Source organism: Zootoca vivipara, chromosome 8 (assembly GCF_963506605.1).
Source record: "Zootoca vivipara chromosome 8, rZooViv1.1, whole genome shotgun sequence".
NCBI lineage: Eukaryota > Metazoa > Chordata > Lepidosauria > Squamata > Lacertidae > Zootoca > Zootoca vivipara.
Window position 1 is genome coordinate 46,609,448 of NC_083283.1, and position 26,183 is coordinate 46,635,630.

Below are 26,183 nucleotides of genomic sequence, written 5' to 3' on the forward strand. Positions count from 1 at the left end.
AGCCTTTTTTGGTGCCGTGTGCATTGGGGAGTGTTTGGTGGCTGGGGCCCTCAATCAGGGTTGGTGGATACGGACATTAAGTTCTCTGGGGATACTGTAAATGTCAGGCTTCAGTCCTCAAAAACCGATCAATTGCGAAAAGGGGTCACGCTGGTGCTGGCCCCGACAGAACAGGAGGGCCCCTGCCCATACCTGGACACACGCTGCTTCTTCAGGGTCCGGCCCAAGTGCAAGGGCCCTTTCTTCATACACACAAACATGTGTCCTTTGACATGCTGACTAAGGCCGCGGTGGCGTATGGCCCCCCGAGAGCATTGATTTTTGCACCTGAGGGAAAATGATCTAGTTGAACAAAAAGGCATTGCCCTGACCCTTGCTGCAAGGGCAGATATACATGCCTTGTACCCAACAATGGCCATCTCCTCCCTGCCTGTGCTGGAGAGGGGTTTCCAATCCCTCTTGCATCAATTATGTGGTGGAAAAAATCAACAAGGCCATGCACAATACCATGCAGCTAATTGGAGGATTCTCTATCCCACATCCCACCATCAGGGCAGATACGGCCGGCATATTCAGGGTGGATGGAGTGCATCTGACACCATTTGGTAATGACCTCTGGCTGTGCGACTTGTGACAAGTCCTCAGGGACTGAGCAGACAGCAAGGTTTGATGGCAGAGCATGGGTGAATGTTCCTTGGTTGTGGGACTATTGGCGGCGAGGCCCTTAGTTTTAGGCCTTGGCAAGGTATCCTTTTGTCTATCATCCAGTGGGGGGGATGCATTCATGCTCCCTACCCATGCGGTGGCACTTGCAGGGCCCGTTAAAGGGCAAAACCAGGAGTCCCTGGCCCTAGAGCTGTGGCATGTAGGTCAAACTCCAGGGCCGAGGTTAGTGGAAGGGCATGCTGTGTAAGTTTGCACTTTACAGTCCCCTCCCACTGCACCTCCTCACCCTGCATACCCTCAGCCAGACAGGCTGAGAGGGTTACCTGCCAAGGCCCATGCCAGGTTTCCCACTTCTGAGGCTCAATAAAGTTGTGGCCAATTTGAACCCATACTCTGGTCTCTTGTCTCATTCTTTGGGGGGGTAGGGGTAGGCACCACAGACAGGGTTTAGCGTGTGTGCCCATAATTTCCTCCTTCCCTTCCCCACAGGTGGGTGGGGTTTGTGGCACCAAGCGGGGGCTTACCTGGACAGGTGCCTCCCACCTGCTTAGGTTGGCATTTGACCTGCCCTCAGCCAGGAAGGACAATGGACAGCCGGCCGGGGGTGGATCTCCATGGGAGTGATCTGACCCATGCCTGGTTAGCCTTGCCAACCCCTGGTTTGGAGGCTCACTGGGGATTTGCAGGTAGGGATCTGACCCTGCTTAGGTCCTGGTGATATCAATGTCTGAGTACAAGAGGGGCTGATTCAGGGTTGGATTAAACCAATCTATTTTTGTGAGTTTCTGAAGCAGTTTAATTTGCCTGACTCTAGCTTGGAATGTGGTGAGGGTACCCTCTTTCTACATACATGAAAGTTATACTGTATGTAGAATGATCATGGGCAGCAATTTCCTCTACAGTATTACCGCAAACAAACTATTAAGCTCTCATTTGCACATGGTCACAGCGAGGCTGGAACTACACAACTTTGTGTCCTTGCCATCTTCTGCAGCCTTTTCATTTGCACAGTGCTGGTCCACGGCACATACCTTGTCCTTCACAAGACTCTTAATGAGAAAAGGAAAGGCATTTATTTTGAGAAAGATGCAGAGCGGGTAGTTAAACCCTTAGCTCTGTGAAAGGATACTTCATACTAAAAAATCACTCTTATGTAATCCAGACTACAGTATGTCTCAAGCTAAGAGAAGAAGGGCCAAGCTAAGAACGTCTGTGGCACAAGGAATATCCTTTTTTAATGACAGGACTTTGAGAAAGCAGAGATTTTAAGTAGTGGCACAAAGCTATGGTAAAACAATGCTCAAAGAATTTTGCTGACAAGGAAACAAATAACAGCTTACAGCTCGCCTTTTGAGATTTAAGCTTTCATTAGCGCAAGAGCCGCAACTGACATTTATATGAGAAGGATATCGGAAGGCGCCCTATATAGACTCCGTTTGTTTGACAAGTTCCCTTCCCATTCTCAAACCACCTGCAGCTAGCGAGGAGGAGAATGTCTTTGTAACACCAGGTGCAAGCAAATTATGTTCCAAGCATGTACAGCTGGAAGTTAAGGACACTCAACGCATAATTTGCAAAAACATAAAAACACAAAACCAGAAAAACCCAACTGAACTAAAACTTCACCCGCTTTGCCAAAAAGAGGGACACACCAGAGAATGAGCAAATAGTTGTAACTGGTTTGAGGACCAGAAGGTGGAGGCCCTAATGATTTCAGTCTCAGGTATGTTTATGATCTTAGGGCAAGATAAATAGACCTGCAACAACTATAGCTTCCTCCAGCCATAGAGGTTATCTTGTTGACTGGCTACATTTAATATAATAACAACTTTACTCCCTCTCAAACAAATACCCAGCTCAATGCAGCAGTTATCATGTGGTTCTGAGAACGAGGTTAACACCTGCAGAAATCAGATGAACTGGTTAATCAAAATTAAGTCTATCTATAGCATACAACAGATATTGCTGTTATGACTTTAATTAGGGGTACTTCCAGCTTTAATAATAATGCTACATTATCCTGCATAAACAATAACTTGAGAGGATTTCCTCCCTGCATTATTATTATTTAAAAAAGCACCATCTTGTTATGTCTTTTTTTATTGGAGGGATCCGAAACAGCTTCAAAATTATACTTATGTACTATGTTGCAATTTCAAGGCAGGAGAGTAGGGACACATTTATCATTTCTGGGATGTAGAATGACGGGTTTTGTTGTTGTTGTAGGTTTCCTCTGGGTTTTCTTTTATGGCATAAGAAAAACAAATGAAAATGTTTGCTCTGAGAACTGCTTAATAATGCATGGACCCAATAGCCCATCTCATTGGGGCAATTAGCGTTATGGACGGTTGCATAAAGTCATATTTAAGAGGTCTGAAAATCTGTGGTATGCACTGTATCAGGTAAATAAATATGCAACATGGGAACTCTGATTTGGGAATTGCTGACATGATGAAACTGTGATAAGTTCAAATGTATTATTTGTGCACAGGAAAGCATTGCAGAAGCATTGAGAGCATTAAATCTACTTCTTAAAAAAACTCACAATATTTTTATTTCAATTACAATGTTATCCACCACCAAAGTGGTCCTACGGTAAGTACTACTATATTTATGGATACTGAGCCCAACCTCTTTCCCCAAACCCTGATCCCCCAAAGGCTAGGCCCTTCCGTCTGCACAAAACTGAATTTTGGTTGTCCACTGCTAAGTCTACAGAGCTGACTGCTTTTTGGGAAATTGATCTTGTTGCCATCTTATAATATTCTGTATCATTTCATACATCACTGAATTGGCCCCAGGATTCCTGAACTGGGTGTTTCTGGAGTGATTTTATGACATGTTAAGTCATGGCAGGTGCTCCATTAGGAGGGAAAAAAAGAAAAGAAACCTTTCCTGTCTGTGGCTACAATTACAAAGAAAAGAAAAATGAAAAGAAAAGAAAGTCATTCAAAGAAATACACTAAGAATAGTCACTGAATATGGAATGCTATTATGTGAAACCACTGATACACTTTTGTCTTGAACAGAGCGTTCTGTTTTGGAACACAGGAAACATAAAGGTCAACAAAATCAATTAAGAGTCTGCCCTGAAAGATGAAATTGAAAAAGTACTAGCTAGCAAGAATTATCTCCAGAGGAAGGACATTTTCTGAAACCGGAATCCTATCAGAGCAGAAACTTAGACACACTTTATGTTGTGTATGTGCATGATTACTCAAAAGGGGATGGGTTCATTGAGGAATGTGTGAAATAACCAGCAAAAAGTAATGCCTTTGCTGCTATGTGGAGAGGTATGATTCTGTCCATGGTGCTGGAACACCTGAAAGTTGTTGCTTGATGATAAATATGCAGAACATGTGGGGAATCTCAGCCACGGGGACCAAATATGCCCCTCCAAACCTTTCCCCTACTGATGGCTTCTCCCAAGGCCACACTCCTTACCTGGCCTGCTCTGAACTCTTGAGAACTTTTGCAAGACTTGAAAGTGTCCTTGTACTGTGATAATGCCTTTTGCTGCCTAGATGAGGGGTAGAGAATCTCCAGTCTATGGGTCTGATCTGATCTGCCAGGCCTCCCGATTTGGCCTGCTATTTTAGGCAAGCCACAGCCACCCAGTCTACTCCTGACATCAAATATGATGCCACGTAGAGATGGCTTGGTCAAAAGGAGCTTTGCAGGCACTGCTGATTGGAAGGGCCTGCGGAGCCTTGTTGTGCAGCATTTCCCAAGCACCTGACAGCCAGCTGTTTATCTAGCACTTGAGAACTGCTCTGCAAAGTTTTTTTGCCAGCCCTATGCTCCGATGGCTGATTGTTGTGTATTTTGGAACTTTGACAGCTGTCAATCACCTTATGTTATTATGCCTTCAGAAGATTGGCAGGTTGTGCCATATGAACTGTCATTGCACCCCACTGGAGATGTCAGAACAGAGCCTAGGCCTTCTCTGGCAACTATCCACATTTCCCAAAAGAGCCCCAACTCACACTTTGACTCTACCAGATTCAATAAAGCTAGTTGTGTTCAAACTCATGGAGTTTGAAATACGATTGTTCCACTCAGTATCCGTGGCCAGCTCACAGTAGAGTGCACCAAGCAGGTGGAATACCCAGGGATAGAGAAGACATAAAATAGTTTATTACAGCTTTCATGCAAAGTAAGGGTAAAACTTTCAAGATATGTTCAGAGGAAGCTGAAAAACTGTTTGTCAAAAGAGTCTGCATGGTTCAGTTCCTCCTGTCTTTTCATGTAAGTGCAAGACGTGATCTGCTCCGTGGGTTCATTATATAGTTGTTTCAAACTAGATTTGAAAACGCATTCCTCCTTACTAATGAGTAGGTGACCTTGGAAAGGTTGTTCTATTTTAGATTCAATGGCAACACATTGTATTCATGATGGATAGTCGCTGAAAATCTCTCACTTCAGGAAATTTGAAACTTTGTCTTGCTCATCTCCAAAAGCCAATGTATGTCAGTTGGGGGAGGCTACCACATATAAACTCTCTCAATTTTGTGTTATTTTAGCTAGACCTGTATAGAACTTTTCCTGCATTCATTTATTTTAACTCTCAGTGGACAAAGATAACCATTTTGCTTTATGCTTCATAGTAAACCAGATGCATTTCTCTGATGCTATTGGTGCTCACTCTTTTACACTGAAGCAGTAATGATGGCAAGACCACTAGGATTAGTACTATAGCTTTGCCTGCTATATTCCTAGAAAGCACTTCCTTGGAGCAATTATGCAGAGCCTAATGTTGCCAACTTTTTCCTGCACAGCTTCTGTGTCACAACTCATTAAAAGCCTGCATGAAAATGGAGTGATTGGAAAAACTGCTTCTGTTGATTCTCCACTCCTCACCTGTTAATGACAAAATTAAAAGCGCCTAAAAACCAAAAAGGCGGCAGTCTTAACTGAAGGTAGAATCAGTGGAGATAGCACCGGACAAGCATGAGTCAGTATGACTGAGCCTGTACACATGTGCTGAAACTTCATCATTTGAGAAAAGGCAACTAAATTTGCAACTGCTGTCCTTTCTTTCAGACATGATGTGCCTTTGCCACTTCTGGCCTGAAGTACTGCAGCAAGCCACATGGGGATGCACTTGAAGCTTGTTCAGCAATCACATCTGGTTCAGATTGCAGCTGCCACCCTGCTAAGTGGTGCTAGGAAGCTGAAGGTATTAAGCTAATTTTTCAACAACTGCATTGACTTCCTATTCCCTCTGAGCCAAGTTCAACATGATGAGTTTAGTCTATAAAGCTCTAAGCAATTTCAGTTTGAGCATTTTCTGCCCACAGGAGCCTGGAGCAAAACCTATGCTTCTCCATTTCCAATTATATTTCTACAGTAACAGCCCAATAATCCTCTTCTTTCCAATTGCTTTGATGTGGGAAGAGCAACAAACGTTTTAGGGTGACGACTGCCTTTTACACACACCCATATGGCATCACACACATTTTCTTTTGAACAGCAACAATGGAGACTTTATAGGTGCTTTGTTGCTTAAAGATATAAGCAACGTTTTATGATTTTTTTATTTTTATATTGCAAAAGGTCTTTCACCGAAAATCTGTTGCTGCAAGGCACCACTGAATCCAAGAAACCTTGATAATGTCAGAAATCTCCTGCAAAGCTCATCAGTCACAACCTCTCTCCCAAACCTGGGCACGATTGACCAGGAATGTCAGGGCCTTTGGCTGTAAATGGTGCCTATAGGTTTAAGGGCTCTGAGGCAGTGATATTGCAACTACAGTCTCTCCCACCTAATTCTTCCACTAGTCCCTTTGAACAGCCTCCTGCTGAACCTGCTATGGTAGAAAATGAGAGTCTTGCTGGCCACGGTAGGTAGGGAGGAAATAACAGTGACACCATCTCTTTGTGCTTCAGCACATCTACAAGGTAGATCTCCAGGTAAGGCACCAGCACTGACGGGATTGATGCCTGTGGGTTGATAAGTGTGCATGGTTCCTCCCCACTTCCTGACTCATCTTCACTCATGGGTGCATTTCCCCTTGCCTTTTATCCTCAGGGTGTTCTTGTCATTATACTGTGGGTGGAATCCACAGCACAAGATCTGTGTTCAGATCTGTGTCGAGAAACGTTCTCAAATCACTTTCATTGCGGTGCAAAAGAGCAATTCCAGAATGCACCTAAACACAGAGGGTAGAATTCAACTAAGCTTCACTCAGTCATTAATTTAAATGGGTCTGCTCTAAGTTAGATCCATTAATTTAAGTCACTTTACTCTAAGTAAAACTTAGTTGAACACCACCGAGAAACTTCTTTTCCTTCTTTCTCTCTCTCTTTTTATTATTGGTTTTATTCTAACAGGAAAGAAGCCAAGTGGGCATCATGGAGCAACTCTCCAGTGTAGGTTGTTAGAAGACATTCTTATTAGGATTTACTAGTCACTTTTTAAACAAAATGTAAGCTCAAAGCAACTTGCAACATAACACAAAAATTAAACAAGAAAATATATTCTAGTTTATATATATCAATCAGTCTAACACAGGCATAGGCAAACTCTGGTCCTCCAGATGTTTGGGACTACAATTCCCATCATCCCTAGCTAACAGGACCAGTGGTCAGGGATGATGGGAATTGTAGTCCCAAACATCTGGAGGGCCAGAGTTTGCCTATGCCTGGTTTAACATATCCTTCCCACTAAAAGAGGCCACAATATTTAAACCTCTCCAAGTTGAAGGCCAAAAGCCTGAATGGAAAAATATATCATGATGATAATGCATGCCACGTACCTTACCATGAATCTATGAAGTGTCATTATTGAATGATGAAATCACGCAAACCTTTTTAAATTCTGCATTTGTATTTGAGTTTAAAAGAGCAAGGTCATTGCCAGAATACAAACTAATTTATCCCTCATATAAAAAGTTAGAAGTTACACATGTATGAGTACTTCATGCATTCCTACAGTTGAATAGAAAGACAAACCAACCCTTTCTTTTGTTCTGAACTATCCTTGTTTTCTGTTCACTAAAACAGGCTAATTTTTTTCCTGAAACAATCTGATTTGAAGGATTTCTACATACCAAACACAGGCTTGCAATGCTGAGAATGGATTAGGGGGTGGGATAATTGATTTTGCTGTCACACACTCTGTACAGTCTTCACATGCATTTGTTGGGCTAGTCAGTGTGAAAATTTCTATATATTGCACATTTCCCAACTATACAATAATCTGAAACTCAGTCTGAAAGGCATTTAATGCACAGCAGTACGCAGAGAGCTACAATTCCTATATTGTACATACAATGTGGGCATTCAGAAAACATACGCTAAGTTTGTGTGCCAACAGCATGAAGACGCAATCTGGAACTCATCATATATGGAATGTGTGTTATGAAAGTGATAGGAAATTGCCAAGAATATGTTATTAGTGAGAAACACTGTTCCAAGCAAAAGAGTGTAAGGCTGCAAGCGGTCTCCAGGGGCAATGCTGGGAATAAGTGTTAACTGGTATCTCAGTTCAACCCACCTCTGTCTTATTTATTTTGTAAGTTACTCACCAGTGCTGCTTTGGATGGTCCTCACAGTGGTGGTTGTGCGTGGGGGGGACGAGGACCTAAGTGACAAACATTCATCATCTTGGGAACAGCCCTTTTCGATGGCTCTCACGTAGCTGTGGCTCCTCATGCGGAAGCAGCCTGGCATTGGCAGGTCCAGGGCCTCTACTGCTTGAGACTCTAGCTCACTGAATACAGATTCGCAGACTGACTCAAACTGACCATTTACTTCCATCTCACTCACCTGCAGGCAAAGAGAAGGCAGTTTAATTACCGTATATCCAACAGAGCCGCCCAGCTTGCATTACCATCTAATACCAAAGGGGGAAAGACAGAACAAAACTTTACATCCCTATGATAAAGCATCACAAAACAGGTCAGAAGATATATTTTACCAGACTCATTCCCTCTTGGATCACTCCAGCTTTCAAAACATACATATATATCAATGAAACACTTGCATGGAAACATACATACATATCAAGGAAACACGTGCAGCGCCAAAAAGTATCAGCTTAACTATTTTGCATTTTTTTTAATTCTCTAGAGTCTAGAAAATGGTGGAAACAGCCTATATCAAGCACAAAAGATCTATCCTGGCAAAGTAGCAAAGAACCAGCTGAAAGCTTAATTATGCAAAGCCACAGTTAAGTCCTCCAAGCTTTTAAAGTCATATTCCAGCACTGGTGTCAGCTTTAATTAAATTAAAAGGGTATTTTCTAATCTGAAATTTGTAGAGAATAAAATCTCAAAGCACCATCATTTGAGAGAGGAGGAGAGAAAGGTTTCTTTTAAAAGTTTCTTTTTTAAAACAACAACAAGAGAGTATCATACTTGGTTTCTAAGCTGCCTAAATAGCCTGAATTTTATTAAAGCATTTGACACAACAGCATGTAAAGTTGCTCAGTCAGCTGTTTATTATGGTGAAACAACCAGTAAGACAAAATGCAAAGTATAAAACGCGAAATCACAGCTTCAGTAAAACAAACTGGGTTGTATTGAGCAAAGTCACCCTGCTAGTGTGAGGTCTTCTGCCTGTGCAATGGGACTTCCTCTCCCTGTTCCCGCCTCCAATCTGCTTTGGAGGGTGATGGGGAAACCCAGAACTGATTTGGGGTGTGTGTGTGTGTGTAGGTGGAAAGAGGAAAGGAGAGGGAGAGGTCCTGTTATACAGGCAGAAGTTCTCGAGTTAATGGGATGTTTGTTGGATAAAACTTGATTCTACATAAAAAACGACAAGCTAAGAACTAAAAATCATACCACATTTAAGAGACATTACAACATTCACGTATTTTGCTACCTGCACTGGCTACTGAAGGAAGATAGTCAGAAAGGTCTCTCTTACCAACTGGTAATATATTGTGCTTGTTTTAACCTAATCCCCTGATAAAGCACTTTCATTGGAGGTTCAGGTGGCCTCAGTGGCCAGGAGTGCCTTTTTTCTGCTCTTGCTGGTTCGCCAGCTGAGGCCCCTTTTGGACAGAGATGATTTGGCTACTGTCATGCTCTGGTAACTTCCAGCTTTGATTATTGCAAGGTGTTCTGCATAGGGCTTTCCTTGAAAACAACTCAGAAACTTCAGCTGGTCCCAAACACAACCAGATTATTGGAGTTCTGTTTATAGTTCATATAATTCCTGTTTTAAAACAGCTGCACTGGTTACCAGTTCATTTCTGGGCTCAATTCAAGGCGCACATGTTAGCATTTAAAGTCCTAAATGACCCAGTCCATGAATCCTGGAAAACACTGCCTCCTTCCCGACATATCCTCTTGGATGTTAAGATCAGCAGAGGAAGGACTTCATGGCTGCTCCACTGCCCTCAGAACCTCAGGGTGGCTGTGGCCTGGGAGAGGGCATTCTCTGTGACAGCCGCTAAGTTGTGAAACTTACTCCCCAACAGAGGTGTGTCTGGCACCTTCACCCTACAGCTTTTGGTAAATCCTGAAGACAGACCTCTTTGCCCTTGCTTTTGATGCTTGGAATGCATATTTTTAGGGCCCACCTCATTTCTATGATTGTAAGCTGTTTTGAACTGTTTTTAATATTGTGTTTCAATTTTTGCAGCCTGCCTTGGGACCTTAGGGTGAAGGGTAGGTAAGAATTGACAATGATGATGATGATGATGCATTCAAAAAATCCACCCACCCCGCCCAATCAAGGTACTGTAATTTGCCTCTTACAGCAGGCTTCCTCAACCTCAGCCCTCCAGATGTTTTTGGCCTACAACTCCCATGATCCCTAGCTAGCAGGACCAGTGGTCAGGGATGATGGGAACTGTAGTCTCAAAACATCTGGAGGGCAGAGGTTGAGGAAGCCTGCCTTACAGAGTTACAATTCCCAACAGACCTTAACAAATGACACTGCACATAATTTTTAAAGTGAAATAACAGCCTAAAAAAGAGCATGTGAAAGACCATTTTGACCTCTGAGTGGTTACATAGACAGCAACGTCTTTTAAAGAGAACTCTGACTTAGCTAGTAGTTCCTTTGCAATACAATTTAGTAGCATACAAATCTATTAAATAAATGTAATAAAAAGGGAAAGTGATAAGAGGGAATTCCTGTTGAAAGAAAGGTGACTATGCATATTGTTTTTAGGAAAGTTACTGGTGGACTTCATTATGTATGTTATCACATTCATAGCCTCACAACAACCCTCTGAATTAAGTGAGTCAGCTTCAATATGACTCAGTGGGGATTTGAACATGGATTTAGCACATTCAAGTCAAACATGTTAGCCGCAATGGCTCATGACTCTGTCCTGATGAACACATTATCTTGGCCTTGTTTTATTTCTCATCCTTTCACTGTCTACTGCAGTGTGCAAATGTTTATCTTGGCCTTGTTTTATTTCTCATCCTTTCACTGTCTACTGCAGTGTGCAAATGTTTTACTCAGATACACTCCAGTCTTTAATTGCCTGCCCGTTAGCATTTTCCTTTGCCATAATTTGCCATAATTTCCTTTGCCATAATTTGATGGGTTCTTCCTGGAAAGGAATTGGGATTCTTTTTGCCTCTGGGTCCAAATTTCAAAGCAAGCAAACAAACCAATAATAAAGGGCTGAGCAAGATGTAATGGGAAATGCATGTCTGCTGCTGAAAATCACTGGCACACATCCATTTATATATTTCCCATTCATAACATCTAGAAATGTTGCCTCATGACAAGCACCATGTCTCACAGCGACATCACTGGCAGCCTACGTTGTGATGCAGGAGTGAGGGCCACAGAATGCTATGATGTTACAATGGATATAACTTCTATCTGTTACCTAGGGGTAGAAGGAGAATGAAATGCAATGTAATGTGGTTGCTTTTGATGATACATTTATTTAAAATAATAATAATATTTTTAATTAGTTTTTTTTAAATTTAATTTTTTAAATTTGTTTTTAAATTTGTTGTTAGCCGCCCTGAGCCTGGGTTTTCGAACCGGGAAGGGCAGGGTATATTATTACAACATCTATCTTGGCCCTAAATGCTTAATGCCAATGAAAGAATTTCTGACTGCTCTGCTAAGACCCACTAGTGATCCTGTAAAAACCCTCAAGCAAGCTAAAAGCTGCCAACCATTGCCACTAGTGGCACAAACAGCTATTAAATGACTGAGTTTTGAGCCAAGATGGGGGCTGACAGATGGTTTCTATTCAAAGACAAAACAGAATTCAACCATTTAATAAGCCGTTGTGTCACGCTGTGTTCAAAAAGCAAGGCTGGCAACCACATTATGGGCCCAAAGGTTTACAGGTGGGCTGTAGCTTATAGCAGGGAAAAATTATCCTGCACCATCACAGAAGAATCCATTTGCGAGTATGTATGTGTGCACGCACACTTAGGTTCCTTAAATAAAAATGCCTCTCTCTTCAGTTGTTTTGTGCCAGCTGGCTTTCAAGCTTCCGCCTTCCACACTAGCAGTGGGTGTATTGGTAAAGTAGGAATGAATTCATTTAGTACTGCCAACTTTAAGTACTCAGAAACCATGTGGCAGCCTACTCAGAGAGAGAGAGAGAAAGGGTCCCGATGATAAGGTTTGAAACATAAATTTGAATCATTTATTCCCTGACTTTTAAAATGTAGGAATCTGCTTTTCCAAGCCTCCAGTCATAGGTGAAAATAAGCTTGTTCTGTTTAACATAGAAGCGAATGAATAATATTGCAGCCATAAGAAAAACATACAGATAATATTACAGTATTCACACATGAAATCACAAGTAACTGTACACAACCACAGATAATTAACAGGCTACTTATTTTCAAGCTATAAATGTATTGCAACTGAATATCTTTAAAACTAATTTTTTTTACTTAAGTCTTTTATTTTTATCATTTCTTTACATTTTGAGGGGGGGCAAAGAAATTAACAAAAATAAAATAATGAAAATCTAGACATAAAACAAGCACAAACAAGGGTGAGCAATGATGAATATGGCACATTGTTATAGAAACTTCAGATAGTGAAAGTAAGCCACACAAAATAATTGAGAGGGAGAAATCACAAGGCTTCAACATTTATACTCTCGTAGTTTTGGGCTTGTGCTGCTGGCATATCAAGATCCCAGGTATATTCCATCTTAGCTGTGAGTCCTGAAAAACCTGCTCTCTGCCTCGCAGGCCTTTCCCCACCTGGCGTGGGAAGGCAGAGCCCTGACTGACTCCAGCTACAAAAACTGAGACTGCTGACCAGACTTTTGGGCTGGGGGATTGTTTGGTTGGTTGGTTTTTCTTGGGTGGGCTTTTTGCTGTTGGTGTTTTGTATCTTTAAATTTTGTGATTTATGTGGAAATTGTCCAGTTTGGTTGTGTATTTTTTCATGTTTTATTTTTTATGACCTCTTTTGTTGTGTTGCAGTTATATATTTTTTCCATGTTGTAAGCTGCCTTGAGCATGGTTTGAGTTGTGGAAAGGCAGCATAGATTTAAAATATGTATGTATGTATGTATGTATGTATGTATGTATTCAATGAAAGGAGTTCAGATAAGAAGGAAGGCATCTAGGCTGGCTCTGTCCATAGTAACTTCAACTGGGTGCATCATTTTCTCAAAGAGAAAAGCTCACACTTCGGGAGGAAGTCTCTGTGACGAATATAGGACTCCTTTGAGTTGTTTATGACTCAATTAGGAGCCACTAATTACCGCCCGGCACGCTTTCTCTAGCGCCTCTGCTCCGTAGACCCGGGCTGGCAGTAAAACACACAGCAGAGTTCTTCTTCTTCTCACACACAGCGGAAGCTTGTATAGCCGTTGGATAAAAAGCCTCTTAAGAACACACAGAGTCCAAAGTGTTCTAATAACTACTGGAGTTTATTCTACAGAGAAAATAACAAACAACCTGGTGAGAGCGCAGACATCTTGTGACCGTCTCCCAGGCAAAAACGAAACCAACTGATACACACAGAAACACTTCTAGCACATTCTGTAACATGATATCTTCCTCAGTGGTCAGGTGCTACACAGTACACAGTTAACCCCTTCGGTTACTTGTTACTCCTCACACCCCCTCTCACCTGAACACTGGGGATAGCGGGTATCCAAACTTACCCCAAAACCAACCCTTCACAGAATTCCCCATGCCGTTGGAAACTCAAGGGTTTTGTGAACCCATCTGCTAGGTTCTCCTGGCTTGGACAATACCTCAACTTTACCAAGCCTACCTGTATGCTCTGACATACGTTTCGGAAGCGGATGTCTAAGTGTTTGGTTCTGGCCTTGAACTGTCCAGACTCCGCCAGTCTCAAAGATGGTTGATTGTCGCCCCAAACAGTGATGGGCTGGCTACAATCACCCCAGATTTCCTGGACCAAACATCTGTAGTACTCCAACTCAGTGCATGTCGCAGACAACGCACAGAATTCGGCTTCCGTGGAAGACATTGCTATTAGGCTTTGCCTGCGCGACCGCCAACCAATCAGGGCATTTCCAAACTTGACTACCAAACCAGTCACTGACTTCCTGTCCTCCTGATTGGCCCAATCAGCATCTGCAAAACAAGTGAGTTGTGGCTCACCTTGCGCTGACATCTCCAAACAATACTCTTTGGTCTCCTGCAAATACCTAAGCACTCTCTTAATGCCATTCCAAGCATGCACGCTAGGTTTCGATGCTTCTCTACTGAGCAAATTGACTGCAAAAGCAATATCTGGTCTGCTCCATTGTGACAAATACAACAGACTCCCTAGCGCTGACTGAAACACTTCAGGACTCTCAAACGCTACTTTGTCCTTCACTTGTGACTCTTTCACAAAGTTTGTCTCCATGGGTGTTCTGACCCCTTTACAGTCAGACATTCTGAACTTCTCCAGCAAATGTTCAATCTTGCCTTTCTGACTGAGCAAAAAACTTCCATCCTCAGTTCTGTCTATCTGCACACCTAGATAAACATTCACTGCACCTAGATTCTTGAGTTTGAACCTCTTGCCTAGCTCTTTTGCAAACTTCTGCACTTGCATCTGGCTCTTTGCTAAGCAAATCAGGTCATCTACATAGACAAGCAACAGTTCTTGCTGTTCTCCTTCACCTCTGAGATACAGACAACTGTCAGCTAGACTCTTCTTGAAACCTAGGCTCTTCAAAACAGAATCAAGACATGAATTCCAATTTTTAGCGGATTGCTTCAGACCGTAGATCGACTTGTGCAGCTTCCACACCTGACCTGGCACGTCACTCTCAAACCCTGGAGGAGGCAACAAGTACAACTTCTCCTGGAGGTCAGAGTTCAAATAAGCGGTGTCCACATCAAAGTGGTTGACCACTAGGCCTCTCTGCGCTGCAGTCGCTAAAAGCATCCTGAAAGATTCCGATCTCGAAGTCGGACTAAAGACATCTGTGTAGTGGATTCCTTTCTTCTGAGTAAAACCTCTAGCCACTAACCTAGCCTTGTACTGAGGTTCTCCAGTCACTGTGGGTTTCAGCCTGTAAACCCACCTACAACTGACTGCTTTCTTGCCTTCTGGCAACTGTGTTAGGCTATACACACCAAGAGATTGCATGGAGTTCAACTCTTTCTCCATTGCAACTTTCCACTTCCTAGCTTCCTCCACTGACAACTGTTGCACCTCTTCAAAGCTTTCAGGCTCACACACTGCTAGGTTCGCCCATACACTGACAGCTGAAAACCTTTCAGGTGGTTTACCTTTTGTGGTGCGTTTTGAACGCCTTGGTCCCACATCTTCCCCCTCTAAATCCGAACTGCTTGTCTCTGACTGTCTCTCTCGGACTAGCAGCACTGTCAAGAGACTTACTACGCTTTGCAGCCCCCTCTGGGCTTGCTTTGGGTGAAGTGGGTGACCTACCACGTTTGCTGTACTTCCCAGGCTTGACCTGGGGTGAAGTCGGTGCGCTTCTGACTACTTGCTTCACTTCCCTAGGAGCTACACCACTTGGACCAGCTGCCTGACCTGGATCTGGTCCTGCAGCACCTGGAACTCCAGCATCAGCCACCTGAGTTTCCTCTTCCTGGTCAAAACCTGAAGACCAGTCAAGAAGAACTTTGGGGTTAGTATGAATGCGTCTCCAGCCCTCTTGTTCACAGAACGTAGCACTCCTGCTAATGTGAATGCGGGTTTGGTCCCCCTCTGCTGGTACAAACCTCCAAGCCTTTGAGTTTGGTTCGTAACCACAGAAGATCATTTTCCTGGATCTTGATCCTCCCTTTCTGCGCTTCTGCTTTGGAATTAGAACCCAAGCCTCACACCCAAAAGTTCTGAAATAGTGCACCTTCGGAACTTTGCCATACAACATGTAGTAGGGTGTGTTGTCCACAACTGAATTAAAAGCGCGGTTTGAACAATAATTCACAAATTTATAGCATTCCCCCCAAAACTTCTGGGGTAATCCTGCATCAAACAACGTTGCCTCTACCAGTTCAGACAGCGTTCTAAATTTTCTTTCAACTAAACCATTTTCCTGTGGACTAAAAGGGGCGGTTTTCCTGTGCCTAATTCCCTTGCTGCGGAAAAACCCTTGTAGTTCTGCACTCAAAAACTCCCCCCCCTGTCACTCTGGAAACACTGGACAGTGAGAGAGAACTGTAGTTCTACTTCGGCTACCTACTCTTTTATCACTCTGGCAGCCTCCCCCTTCTCTTTCAGTGTTATGACCCAGGAAAAATGGCTGAAATCATCCAGAAGACACAAAACATATTTTGAACCACCTAAACTTGACGTTGACATCGGCCCAGAAATATCCAAGTGCACTAACTGAAATGGTTTTGTGCTCTTCCTCTCAGACCTAGGATAACAGCATCTCTTCGTCTTCGCTTTCGCACATGCACGGCATTGCAGGTGTTTATTGCATGGCTTGAACCTGCAACCTTTGACAAAATCAGGGGCTTTTTTCACATAAGGAAAAGACATGTGACAAAATTTCCTATGCCAAGCATGAATACAATCCTTATGAATAGCGCCCTCTGTGCCCTTTGGGGTATTACCACTTTTAGCCTGAGCATCACCAGTGTTACTTCCACCTGCTTGCCCCCTCCCATCTAGGACAAACAGACCATCAGACCCAACAGTAACGCTTATCAGCTCAGCCCCATCTCTGGCAATTTTGCAAACACCATTGGCAAAACTTATTTCAAAGCCCTCACGCAATAAGCAAGACACACTTAAGAGACCATTCTCCATGCCTGGTACAACATAAACATCAAGTAAGTTTTTATTTTGGTATGAGCTTTCGTGTGCATGCACACTTCTTCAGATACCCTGCATACACACGAAAGCTCATACCAAAATAAAAACTTAGTTGGTCTTTAAGGTGCTACTGAAGGAATTTTTTTATTTTACTTCGATCCAGACCAACACGGCTACCTACCTGTAACCATAAACATCAAGGTTAGTGTCTAAGCATTGCATATAAAAAACACCCTTGCTTTTAATTGTTCCAGAAGAACCATCAGCAAGATGCAGGCTTTTTTCATCTTCAAGTGGCCTGCAGTTCAGGATCTGTCCTGAAGGCGGCACAAGATGATGGGTGCTACCACTGTCGACAATAAAAGTGAAACTGTCCTGTCCTTTGTTTCTAACCGTTGCTAAGGCAGCAGAAAGATGTTGGCTGACAGGCTTATCTGTAGTCTTCCCACGTCCTCTGCCTCGGCGCTGCTGGCTGGTCCCACGACCACGTCCGCTGGGTTGCCTGGCACCTGGCTGAGTGACCTTGGCTGCTTCCGGAGCTGGGCAGAATCTCGCTACGTGCCCAGGCTGCTGGCACCGAAAACAAAGCCTTGTTGCGCACGCACTCACAGTGGATTCCTCAGTGCTTTTTCCTGCACCCCCACTGGCTTCTCTGCGCCCACGGCCCCCCTTCTCAGCCGATTCTTTCTGGCGTCGCAGTTCCTCGTCCGCCAAACGACTAGAAACGTAAGCAATCGTGAGTTCATCTTCAGGCATTGCCTCAAACGTTAAGCACAAATGCTCATAGGCGTTTCCCAAACTAGACAGCAAAATATAAACTTTTTCCTTCTCTTTGAACACAAGCTCATGCCGCTGCAGCTTATGGAATGCATCAATCACATTGGCAATGTGCTCCTTAATGGGTTGCCCTGGTCTCAGTCTCAACTCAAAGAGATGCCTCATAGCATGCAGCTTAGCTCCAGCTGTTTTTCTCTGATGGACCCTTTCCAAACTGTCCCAGGCTTGCTTAGCATTTTCAGCATTTTGCACATAGGGCAGTTGCGTAGCATCACAGCTCATGGCAATGGCACATAGAGCCTTATTGTCTTTCCTGGTTTCTGCTGCAAACCTCTGTGCTTCAGCTGCTGAATTATCAGCGACAGGGGTTGGAGGATTTAACACACAAGTCCATAAATCCTTTCCCAGCAACCACATTCTGGCCCTTTCTCTCCACTCTGCATAGTTGTCGCCATTCAACCTCTGGAACGGCACGACAAATGACTCCTGTAGCTGCTCCGCCATCTTGTCTACTCCCGGGCTCCGTGTCCAGCACTGTACTGTACTCACTCAGAATAGCTGACGTTGCTCCTCCGGGTAGACTGCGGATCCCAGCCTCTAGTCCAGGGTCTTTCTGCTAGCGAGTGCATCTGTTAATTGCCGACTGCAAAACAACAGGTTTCTCCCAGCTAGCTCTTTACACCGGCTTTCTCCAAGGCTTTTACAGCTGCAATCACCTTTTATTGCTTTGGTGATTGATTAAGTTCAGGACCTCTTATCTCCCAGAACCTGTCACCCAGAGCCTGTGACAGGTGGATCCATGACCTGTGACCCATAACCTGTGACGAATATAGGACTCCTTTGAGTTGTTTATGACTCAATTAGGAGCCACTAATTACCGCCCGGCACGCTTTCTCTAGCGCCTCTGCTCCGTAGACCCGGGCTGGCAGTAAAACACACAGCAGAGTTCTTCTTCTTCTCACACACAGCGGAAGCTTGTATAGCCGTTGGATAAAAAGCCTCTTAAGAACACACAGAGTCCAAAGTGTTCTAATAACTACTGGAGTTTATTCTACAGAGAAAATAACAAACAACCTGGTGAGAGCGCAGACATCTTGCGACCGTCTCCCAGGCAAAAACGAAACCAACTGATACACACAGAAACACTTCTAGCACATTCTGTAACATGATATCTTCCTCAGTGGTCAGGTGCTACACAGTACACAGTTAACCCCTTCGGTTACTTGTTATTCCTCACAGTCTCAAACATATTTCAAATTACCCAGGGATGGGGTGCTGGGGTGTGTGTGTGTGTGTGTATCACAGGGAGAGAATCTGCCTGAGGCTATCTATTCAACAACTCACTCCATGGCTGAAATGGTTCATTTTTACTTGTAAAGTTAGCCACACTTACCCATGCGGCCAGTGTTGCATTAACCTTGGTTGTTGTTGTTTTTAGAAATAATAACTGTGGGAATATTTGCAACATCATTGTCCATTCAGCTAATGTGAGAGACTGAACAGATCCATGCGTGGAAATTTTTCACCTTACATTATACTGATCAAACATACATGCAAATCATGCCATCGGTCTTGAAATGGGCTACAGATGGAATAAAGAAACAAGTTATCTAAAAGATGAACAAATGGAGGGGGAACCAAATATACCTATTTCCCTGGAGAGCCACCATCTGTGGCTTGTCCAGCACTAACTACAAAAAGTTTCTTCAAAGTGGTTTACTTTTCTCAATAGACGTGAATGGCAACTGTGAATATATCGGAGAAAGTAAAGGGGGAAATAGTGAACGAGAACAGTTGTGAACTACATTCAGGTGGTGGTTAAACCTGTTTGCTGCCCCTGGTCAACCCACCCATTGAAATCCAGCCCGCTTCTATCAGCATACACCCATCATGAGTAGGATGGAATACTGAGGATTTGATTTTAAACAAGTGGTTTTTTTAAAAAAAATCAAGCCATGCAATTAGTCACATATTTGCTTTCACTTGAGAACTACTCAGGCTGGCAACTGATGCCAACCTTGTTTTCTCAGTTTTGCACGCATGTCACTCACCTGACTAATAGTGCTCATGGCCCTCATGTAGCTCTCATTCCGGGAACGGAATTTGGGAGAAGTAAGCAGAGCTGCAGGGTCCAGGCTATCCAAACTCCTATTGATTGAAACTTCGCTCACTGCCCTCAAGTAACTGTGGCTTCGGATCTGAAGCTTTGGAGAATGTTCACTAGATATCCTTGAAGGGGGAAAAAAAGCAGGAAGAAGTCATCCCATCATATCTACATTTCTAACCGCTGATCAGCACTGACAATACTTTGCAACATGAGTGAACATAGGTTCCAAGCAAAATAATGTACAGCCCCCTAACACACACACACACACACACACACACACACGAAAAAACAAGTATCCCCATGTCATTTATAAATTCAGTACAGTACAGTAGAGGAAGTGGGCTGTTCCAGTTCATTTGCTCAAGTCATCTTCCTTCTAATTCTAAGGACAAGCCTGTCACAACAGCACCATCTGCATTACACTTATTGACAGCATAGTCTAAAGCAAGGCTTCTTGTTGTAATAACCGCCCAAGTGGTTAGTTCCTTCATGGCATCTTGACAAGCAGTGCAACAGCATCAATTTGACACAAGGAGACTGCAATAGGTGCCTTTTTTTTAAGCGAATGGAAGCATAAAAATAAACTGACTTTTTAAAAAGCATTTTTTTTAGTTTTTGAGAAGCAAACTGTATTCAGTGCTTAAAGTGTGATCCATCTTCCTTGTGATTTTGATCACTGCTCTGAGGAAATAAAGAGGAGAGCAGTTGCAGAAACAAGTCATGAACCCTTAAAGAACATCACAGAGGTAACTTCCATGGAATTCTGAACTGATGAAATGGGAGGCAGTAGAACTGAGCAGCTAGCGAAAACTGTGGCAGATTAAGTCAATTCCTGAAGGACATGGGTCAGAACTAGACATTTGGTAGCATATACAGTATATGGAATAGTCAATCCTGTGTTTTAGAAACATTATTGATATAAAATATGAATGTTTCTAAAGGCTATGCCATGAATACTTGCTGAATACCTTTTTATTATTTCTTGGCACTGATGTAGCAAGGTCTTTCTACGCTAGAGAAGGATGCTTTTGCTAAGCTAGCAAAAAGTATCCTTTTGCTAAGTTCATGTCAAAAGGCTCCTGGTGTGCTTGTCTACTCCCTCACAGCAGCAGTCATGGCACATACCTGCAAAACTTTTGTAGCTATACTTGCATATGAATTGTAGTTTATATAACATATGTGATGATTTGTACAGGTAGCAGATGGGGTCTTTGCTACTTATTGATTCGTTCTGTTCTTAAATTATGGGATACATCCTAAACAGAAGAATCAATACCGTAAGTGCTGGAGATGATGATGATGATCATCATCATTTTATTTGTATGCTGCCTTTCCACAGTTAAAACAATGCTCAAGGTGGCTTACAATATACAATATGAAAAGATTTACATAATTACAAACCTAGCAAAGTAGTCATAAAAATAAATAAAACACATTAAAAACTACATAACCAAACTGAACAATGATACCAGTTATCACAGGTGAAACAACGGCTACAACCAAGTAACTTTGTCTGGTAAAGGGTCTCAATAAATGAATGTGATAAGAAACCAATGTGTTTTTTGGATAGGTTCTTCTGACAAGTATACAAGGGACTGAAGTGGAGATAATCAATATGCTTCTATCTGCAGGGAAATGTAGAGTACAGATAATTGTGAGAACCAAGTTTTACATGAAAGGGGAAGCTTCTGGATGAGGATGTACTTCCTCGGGAAAACATCAAAGTTGATCGGCACATGCTAATCCAGAGATAATCCAGAGATAGTCCATAGAGATAGTTACTACAAAACAATGATCCAAGACCACTAAGTGGGTGGGGGTGGAAGGTGCAAACCAACCCAGGAGACTGAAAACCTGGCAAGTGCCTTTGAGTGGGGCTCACTCTATGCTTTAAACAGAGCCCCTGAGCCAAGGTAAAGTGAGGTGGCTGTCCTGGGAGGTAGGATCCACAAAGCGGGTGGGCACATCCAACCTCCAAGGAATGCATCGCCCACAGGCAGTGCCACACATTCATTGGAGTCCAGAAATGCCTCCTCAACTGCATCCCCACTGTCGGTGCAGGCACACCAGCACTACAGTGGCTGGCCTGTGCTGTGGTAGGTTATGGGGAGAGGTGGTAAGATGGCACAGGTGGAAGGCACTACTGCAAGGGATGAGGAGAAGGCTGCAGGGAGGGAGGAAGGGAGGGAAAAGCAGCACAGCCTCAATGGATCCCGACCCCACTCGGCTCTAGCCTCCTCCCTAAGTTTGCATTGGAAATGGAGCACAGGAAAGAAATGCTGAAATATTAGAAACACTTCTGTTTTTCTTAAAAAACTTTTTCTCTGCATCTTGATTAAAACTTGGTAGGGCTGCAAAATGGCAGGCTAAAACTGCTGCCCCGTAACTCATTCATCAGCTTTATCCATCTTTCCTATGTTGCAATGGTCTTGTTTTGTTTAGAACGTATTTGGGTGTCATCACAATGGTAGATGGTAGGCTTGGTAGAGCCGCTGCACGGGGGCAGGATAAAGTTGCCACATCCAGCCTGTGGCTATTTGTCACCTGTTGGTCATACCCCATTCACCATTAATGATGGAATTATGGCTGGAAATGACCCAAATATATTCTAAACAAAAAAGGATTGCCACTGGAACAGAGGAAGGATTTAAATCTAAGCAATCTAAATCACTGATTTAGTTTTTGTTTTAATTCAAGTTTTCCATTTGCAATTCATATATTTCCTGAACAAATATGCATACTAATTGTGCATTTTAAAATGTGCATACTAATCAGTGGCCATGACAAGTAAAAACATGTTTGTTTGCAATGCATTTCAAAAACCGTTGATCATTCTGCCCACTTGTCTTTTCCGCTACAGAATTATATCTGGTTCGGGAGAAGAGGAGGAATTAATTGATTTCTGTTTGTCTCTCTCTCTTCCTGTGCACACATGCAAGGATCCAAAGAATTAAGACAGGCACTGTATTAAGTATTATTCTATCTCTCCTGAAATGAAATGCTTCAGAATGCAGAAAATGTATATTCAAACTACTCCCAACTCACTTTAAAATGACAGTCTGCCTTCACCCCAAGAAAATTGTCAAGTAATCATTTGAAGAGCCCAAAACTTTCCAGAAGAGCAGAACTTTTCAGAGCAACAAAAGACACAACAGCTGGAATAAGCCTAAAGTTTACTAGTCATGCTGGCTTCATACCACAGAGCGATCAAATGAACACCCTTAGGGATTGAGGGAGAAAGTGGGCTGATGTCAAGTCATCAGGCCCTCAGCCAATCAATTCAGCAAATATGAGAAGAGGATGCCTATACACAAGAGTTTGACTATGCAAAGGGACGTCTATGGAGGAAGTCTACATGCATATGTCAATATGCGCACAGGACCCCTTTGCACAGGTGGCTGATGATAATGGTGGCCACCAGTTGCAACAGCGGTGGGGTGAGCCCATGTGATGCTCTCTTACATTCTTTTAACCTGTGACTGTGTTCATCTGAACCCCCTAACTTATAGGAGAAACAGTGTGAAAAAGTTGGGCTTGAGAAGATGATTCACACCCAAGCTCATGACTTGAAATCCAGTTAAGGACAACACTCTCCTCTAGGAAGAAGTCTGTGCAGTATGATGAATATGTGTTCCACCAAATCTAATCACTGAACATACTATTCATTGAAGTCCTGCAAGAAAAGAGAGGCTAATGACTGATCCGACACTCAACGAAGGAAGAAATGCAGAGAAGAACCCTGTACAAAGGGTTTATATGGAACCACCCTTGACATTCAACTAGTATTTTGGGTTTTTTGTTCTTACCGTATTACTACAGCAACAAATATTTGACTAATTTCTTCAGTAGCTGCTCAATAGTCAAATGTTTAGCCCAAAGCTGAGCCTACAGGGGCATCTTATGTGGATTGTCAAGAGGCAACAGCCACAGATATATGCCTGAATAATTCCCTGCTGTGGGTGTCTTTTGTAGGAGCCAATTACAAACATGCTATCTAAAAGTATCCAGAGAGAAAACTGTTCTTGAAGCAGGAACATCACACTTTTGCTTAACCTTTAAAATCTGTTCTGTCTATCCTCCCTGGAATTGCAAGGGACCATCTGCTCATGTCTTAACTGCTCATCCTTTCAACACTCAGCATGCAGGTCAAACTATGGCAAATGCAGAATATGCCTCGCAAGCACTTTTAAAGGTATGTCCTGAATGTAAATAATGTAAACAAACATCTCAAAAAGAATGGCGAGAGTTACAAGGGAGCATTTACATTAAGGGCAAAACTACATGCAACTAAAGGCTGCTTTTCTCTCCAGAGATGATATATGATATGATATAAAATATAGAGACTTGTATCCTTTCTCTCTCAGATAAAAATAGTTTTGGAGAGCTGTCTCCAATATGAAAGAACTAACTCTCTCTCTCTCTCTCTCTCTCTCTCTCTCTCTCTCTCTCTCTCTCTCTCTGCATATCTGGCAGTTAGTACCGTACTGTGAATCTTCAGCAATAATATTTTGCCCTGATGCAAATATTTCTCAAAAAGCAAGGTATAGATTTACAAAATAAAAAAAATAAGTTATGTATCATGTTTTTATTATGCTATAATTTTGTCAGTAACAAATGAAAGGAAAGGATTAATGGCTGCCACTGGCCCTCCTGCAATTTGTAAAAAGGTAAAAGAAAAGGTACCCCTGACCATTAGGTCCAGTAGCGGACGACTCTGGGGTTGCGCGCTCCTCTTGAGCTTAAAGAACCTCCATTGAACTTCTGAAAGCAATCTATAAACTCCTCTATATGTAAACATAAGAGATCTTTATCAGCCCTCTTGGACCTTTACACAGACTTGTACTACACAGGTAACAACTTGCAACTTACATATATTCCATATATTATTCCATCCGAGCAATAAAAAAAGTTTTTATTGCTCGGAGCACTACAAAAACCTGTAAACATGCTTGACCAGAGATCACAGAGCAGGCCAGTTTCTAAAATCATTGTCTATATAATGCCTTAGAGAACCTGTACTGAATGATACCCATGCTCTCTTCAAACAAAAACTTTTCATGCCCCACTGCTAAAAAATTGTCTATTGTTTTGATGTGAATAATTCAGCTGCAGTATTTATGGTATTATTATTTAATTAATTATTTAAATATTTTACGTTAATGACAAATGCAATTTTGAAACTCCTTCCAAGAAACGTTATATTTGTTGAAGTAAGAAAGAAACAGCCCAGAACCAAAAATTATCTCAGCATACCAGGGGAAAATGCCACTTCAGTTTTAATTTTGGGAGGAATGAAAGCAAGGTGCATGAGGTCCTGGGAGTTATTTTACACCTGCAATTCTTCAATTTTGTCAAGCAAAGGATCACAAGAAGATTCTGAATTATTACTGGAAGGGGAGTTTGGCAGGCAAGTGCCTAATTTGGAACGGCTTAGGGAGCTGGGTATGTTTAGCCTGGAGAAGAGAAGGTTAAGGGGTGATATGATAGCCATGTTCAAATATATAAAAGGATGTCATATAGAGGAGGGAGAAAGGTTGTTTTCTGCTCCTCCAGAGAAGCGGACACGGAGCAATGGATTCAAGCTACAAGAAAGAAGATTCCACCTAAACATTAGGAAGAACTTCCTGACAGTAAGAGCTGTTCGACAGTGGAATTTGCTGCCAAGGAGTGTGGTGGAGTCTCCTTCTTTGGAGGTCTTTAAGCAGAGGCTTGACAGGCATATGTCAAGAATGCTTTGATGGTGTTTCCTGCTTGGCAGGGGGTTGGACTGGATGGCCCTTGTGGTATCTTCCAACTCTACGATTCTATGATTAACACAGACGTCATTATCACTATTTTTGGTGTGATGATAATAATAATAATAATAATAATAATAATAATAATAATAATAATAATGTCCTTGAAGTAAATTCCAGGATTGTTTGCAGGGTAGTATTCCTGACAGGCTAAAGGTGAGCATGCATTAAGACATTATTCAAAATTGCATCAAAGCAAAATATTATTGCTGAAGATTTGCAGTACTACCTGTCAGATATGCAAAGAGAGACAGACAGACAGACAGACAGAGAGTTCTTTCATATTAGAGACAGCTCTCCCAACATGTAATGTACAGAGAGCTTCTCTGTCAACCTACTGAGTAAAAAACAAACATGGTTGCCAATCTGGTTTCATTAAAATAAAAAAGAGGTTTCGGGGATTGTTCTTGACAAGGCTGCAAGCGCTCACAGATGACAAAGTCAATTAAAATTAGCTGGACTCTGTGGACTCCCATAGGCATAGCTTTGGGGATCACAAGCAATAGCCTTACCAGGTAATATGGTATGTCAGGATAATAGCCCTGACAACTGAAGATTATTTACAGTTTCATTTCTTTTCAAAGCCAGTTTTTAAATCCTTTAAACAACCAATAATATTTTTGTTTTTTGTGATCTTTGTTTGGCAATATCAAGGGATTTTCTAGTTTGTATATGAAGTGGGT

At 42.5% G+C, this 26,183-nt stretch overlaps 1 protein-coding gene across 1 annotated transcript in view; it reads right to left on the bottom strand.

Moving 5' to 3' along the window:
- DLGAP1 (DLG associated protein 1) overlaps positions 1–26,183 on the bottom strand; it is a 105,065-nt gene that overhangs the window by 56,266 nt on the left and 22,616 nt on the right. Inside the window, exons 3-4 of the mRNA XM_035124393.2 lie at positions 19,650–19,827; positions 8,196–8,436 (exon numbers count right to left, since the gene is read on the bottom strand). Coding sequence (XP_034980284.1) covers positions 8,196–8,436; positions 19,650–19,827 — 419 coding nt within the window. The remainder of the gene's footprint in view (positions 1–8,195; positions 8,437–19,649; positions 19,828–26,183) is intronic.